Here is a 4,742-nt window from a genome sequence, read left to right as displayed (position 1 = left end):
TAATCTACCTGCATGACTTTGAGGTGCATGAGGATGTACTAGTCAAGAACAGTGTTAATCGTAAAGGTGAGCCGACTAGGTGCATTTATGTGGGTGACTCTGCCCAAATTCCCATTATAAATCATTACCATGAAGTGGGGGACACCTAGGTGCTGAGAAGATACTTAGGAAACTTAAGGACAAATATTTCTTTCCTGATATGAGGAAGAAAATTAAGGATTTCATAACTAGATGTGAGACTTGCCAAAAATTTAACCGTACCACACACAACGTGCCGGTTCAGGAAGTAATCCACCCTAGTGAGCCCATGCAGGTAATCACCGTGGATGTAATTGGACTGGCGCCCAAATCATGGAGGGGGAATCGATACATCATTGTATTCGTTGACATGTTCACGAGGTTCGTCGAGGCAATTCCGGTCCCAGAGGTATCGTCAAGAGCGATTGCTGACTCACTCTTTGAGAACATTGTATGCCGTTATGGCAGGGGTCAGACCCTCATCTCNACTATCTCACGTCACTAGTCGATTTTTTAAAGAAAACTTAATACCATTTTTTGTTATCTAATACTCTTTTTAGTACCCTTTTAGAAAGGCTTGGAACAACCCTGCTCTCGAGCTAAATGCCACAGTCAACATGTATAAAGCATTAGATTCAATAGGTGCAGTATTTAAAATTTAAAACATTAACATCGGTTTGTAAGTATTCTATTTATTCAGGCTTAAAAACTAATGGAATAAATGCAACACAATAAATATACAGATTATATTTTTATAACCTACATAATTGTTGTTATAATTTATAATATGCCTTAATCATACATAGAACTATTAATACTTTTAAGTAATTCTTCAGGTAATTTGCATTCACTCACACGTATGTCTCTGGAAAGTAAATAAAATCGAATGTGAAGGAGTGCACGTAAAAGTTGCAACCCCATTCTGTTCCTTGTGTCACTTTTTAAATAATTAACAGCAGAAAAAGCTCTTTCTACTGAAGCATTTGATATCGGTAGTGTAAGTATATTCAACGCTGCTTCAGCAAGTCGTGTTGCAGGATTATTACCTGCAGTATCCTTATATTCAATAACTGTTTTCCAAAAATGTTCTCCCGTTGTGTCTGGAGTAATTCCTGGAATGTTTTGGACACAGCGTATCATCTTCTCTAATTCCACGCTGTTAAAATCGCATATGGATTTCGGTATTTTGCAAATGTTTTTTTATGATTGATTGAATTTCGTAAATCTGTAAAAGTTTTGCAGGTCGCACACTTTCCACTAGATTTGACCACTGTATTGAATTTGATAGCCGAATTTGTAATTGACGAATTGTTGTTTTTAAAAAATTAAAGCATCTTTCCTTAATCTCAAATTTTGAATGAACTGAAAATGATGAAGTTTCGAGAAAACTGTGAAAATTTGTACCCAAGTCACAGTCAGGTATGAGCAAGTATACTGATTTTAAATTCATCAAATCCATGCACAAGAACTGTTCTAGAGAATGGTTATTTATGACTGAAGGTTTTATAATTCTTTTTGCAAATGATATAAACAGTGACTGTAATTCATTAATAGCTGCGAAAGTATCTATATTTTCACTTTGAAAAAGTAAGTTGACTCTCCGGAGTTCCGAAAGAATGGGATCCAGAAAAAGCAAATATGCTTTATTCCTAGCATCTCCGTACATTTCACTAAGAAGACGTATCTTGTAGTCCTTTGCAGGATAAACTGAAAAATATAACTTCAGGTCTTCATACTGATTAAGAATTCTTTCTACACAAAGAGAAATAGATAGCCATCGTGTCTTGCTTGGGGTTGTTAACTTTAATGGGTCAGCTGAAACTTCATCAGTAGTATCATTCATCACATGAAATAGATGTTTGTAGATATTCTTACGCAGTGTACTGTGAGAAAAATGTTCAGTTGTTTCCTGTAGCATGAAGCTGATATTACTTGGCAGCTCATCCTTCGCTGCAGATGCCACCAAATCCAAAGAGTGGCAGATGCATTTAACATGTATCAGATCATATCCACAAAAGTCTCTCAAATGTGTATAAAGAGAGTTGTTTCTTCCACACATAGAAGCAGCACCATCAGTTGCAATTCCAATCAATTTATTTTTGTCTAGACCCAGCTCTTGCATTTTATACACAACTGCATCGTGCATAGTTGTAGCACATCCATCTTGAATTTCAACCACGTCAAGGAAGCAAGTGATCATTTTTCCCGATTCTCTGCTGTAATGTTTGGAGCAGAGAGCAAGGAGCTTTGAATCGGATACGTCAGTTGACTCATCTATCATAAGAGAGAATTTTGTTGCTGTTTTCAAATCTTCTAGATGTTTCTGCTGTAGATAAGGTCCCAAAACATTTTTTATTAGAGCAGAACATTTCGTACGATGCATATGAAATGTTTCTTTGCCATTGCTTACATCTTTAAACTCATCATTCAGAATTTCTCCAAGAGTATCAACAGAGTTTATAGATGTGCTCATTGCAGCAAACAGAGCAATTCGAGCTTCTCTGTGAATTTTTGCTAATGGCAATATTCTAGGCACTTCAAGTACATTCAGAGGCTGAAACTTACCACACTGAACTTCATTAGACTTATGTTTCTTTGTAGCAACATGTTTCATTAAATCAGAATAATGTGCACGTACACTACACTTGCAATATTTACAGAAAACATGGTCCTCTGCTGTTGGATCTTCTGAAATCCAATCTGAAAAACAAATTTAATTTAATTGATAACAACGCGACCAATTTTTAAAAATAAATCATCTTTAAATGAAGCTAGTGAAATATAGTGGGACCTTCTTATGAGCCGTTCACAGGCGAAATCGATTAAGTTCACTTTTTGAATCTTTTAAATTTTAGTACTAAAGTACTTGAATGATGCTTAACATTTTATATTTGAAATAAACTTTTTTAATAATTAGGCTTAACATTACTAAATATTTATTTAAATTTAAATTCTAGAAAAGAAAGAAGGCCTATATTATTTTATCAATTTCTATACTTTTTGTTTTTTGGAGTTAATCAATTAGACAAATAAATAACCCATACTTTAATCACAACATAAAACNAAATAAATGGCTCATACTTCGAACATCTATATATCATTATATGCAAATATCAGTGGCGTAGCGAACATAACTGGCGCCCGGGGCACAACACTTTATTGGCGCCCCTCCCCTCTCCAGGAACACATATAGTTTGTCTTGGAGACCATTTGGGCGTCCCTCTGATACACCCCCTTGCGCCCCCCTCGCTACGCCACTGGTATATATATATGTAATTTCAGAGATGAGGAAACTTTCTTTGTTTTGTTTACTATATTTTTGTGGATATTGTTTCACATTTTAATTATCTGAGTTTTATTTGGGTACTTGTCTGTTAATGAGACCATGCCAGTCTACATAAACAGCTTCTTATATATATAATAAAATAGTGATTACTCTACAAGACATTTACAAGAAGCTGACATTGGCAAACAGTTACAATTAGGATAACGTTATTTGTAACTAATTTTATCGAAAACAATTAAAATTTATAAAAATTAGGCCCTACCTAGTAACCATGTTTGGTACCTTTCCATATAGCATAGCATTTGCCATTAATCAATTTTGTTTATAAATGCATTTTTTCTTATTTCTTTCTTTCTAGGATGTCATTTAACTGGAAATTTATATTAAATTTTCTTTAAAAATTGAGCTATTCTAAACTAAAAATTTTCTTGTCAAGCATGACAGAATACTTACTGGAGCTATTTTTTAACGTTAAATTTAATTAAGCAAATTTAAAATTACGCCATTTGCCAAAATATTTAAAAATGCAACTTAATATGGAAAATTTCCTCTGAAAGCAGAATACACTAAACGAGGTCACTGACGTCGAATCACTACAATGTAAGTGTAATCACCAATCGATAACGTATTTATGCTCTAGTTAATATTTTTGCGAAATAAATAGCCCATACTTTAATCACAACATAAAACGACTACAGCCAAAATTTTACATGTATAGGACAAAAATTGCAGAAGTTATAAGAAATTCACATACAGACAATGGTTTATATTAGCTTTTTGGGTACTCTTCCAGCAACAAAAACGGCACTTGGAAAACCCCTAAGAATTTTATTTATCATATTAAATAATTATTTCCACTCAAATGCGAAACTGACATCAAAAAAATTTTCGAGAAATAATTTCCTTAATACTCCCCAAAAAGTGTTTTTACAGAAAAACTACATAAAAAATTAAAAATAATTTAAAATGAATGCTTTTATTTGTTAAATATAGCTGCACCGATTGTTATTTTTTCATTTTATAAGGCGTGAAATTTCACACGTGCAGTCTGCATTGTAGTAGTTTACGGTGGAAAGCAACATGGCGTCCTCTGTAGCTCAAATAGTTTCGTTTAGTAATTATTATAATAATGTAATAAGCTTCTGTACATTGAAGTTTCTATATATCGAATTATTTTAAAATAAACCATCAACTGCGATATATGGAAGATCTATTAAAAGTGAAAAAAAAAAAAAAACTAACCTTNTCGTCGAGGCAATTCCGGTCCCGGAGGTATCGTCAAGAGCGATTGCTGACTCACTCTTTGAGAGCATTGTATGCCATTATGGGGGTGGTCAGATCCTCATCTCCGACCGTGGGACGAACTTAACATCAAATCTGATGAATGACGTATGCAAAATACTTAATATTGACCATAAAACTACAACTGCTTATCGAC

The 4,742-nt window shown here is 33.9% G+C and overlaps 1 protein-coding gene across 1 annotated transcript; it reads right to left on the bottom strand.

Moving 5' to 3' along the window:
- Positions 1–515: 515 nt before the first annotated feature.
- Positions 516–2,735, bottom strand: LOC111635438. Its single transcript, XM_023380399.1, has one exon. The coding sequence runs from the start codon at positions 2,630–2,632 to the stop codon at positions 1,178–1,180; it is 1,455 nt and encodes a 484-aa protein (XP_023236167.1). The 5' UTR covers positions 2,633–2,735; the 3' UTR covers positions 516–1,177.
- Between the last annotated feature and the right edge of the window lie 2,007 nt (positions 2,736–4,742).

This window comes from Centruroides sculpturatus, unplaced genomic scaffold (assembly GCF_000671375.1).
Source record: "Centruroides sculpturatus isolate CEXI.00-Female unplaced genomic scaffold, Cexi_2.0 scaffold122, whole genome shotgun sequence".
Lineage (NCBI taxonomy): Eukaryota > Metazoa > Arthropoda > Arachnida > Scorpiones > Buthidae > Centruroides > Centruroides sculpturatus.
This window is presented reverse-complemented; position numbering and strand designations above follow the sequence as displayed.

Coding starts and splice junctions, on each gene's coding strand:
- LOC111635438 (XM_023380399.1), bottom strand. CDS start 2,632: ATGAAACATGTTGCTACAAAGAAACATAAGTCTAATGAAGTTCAGTGT.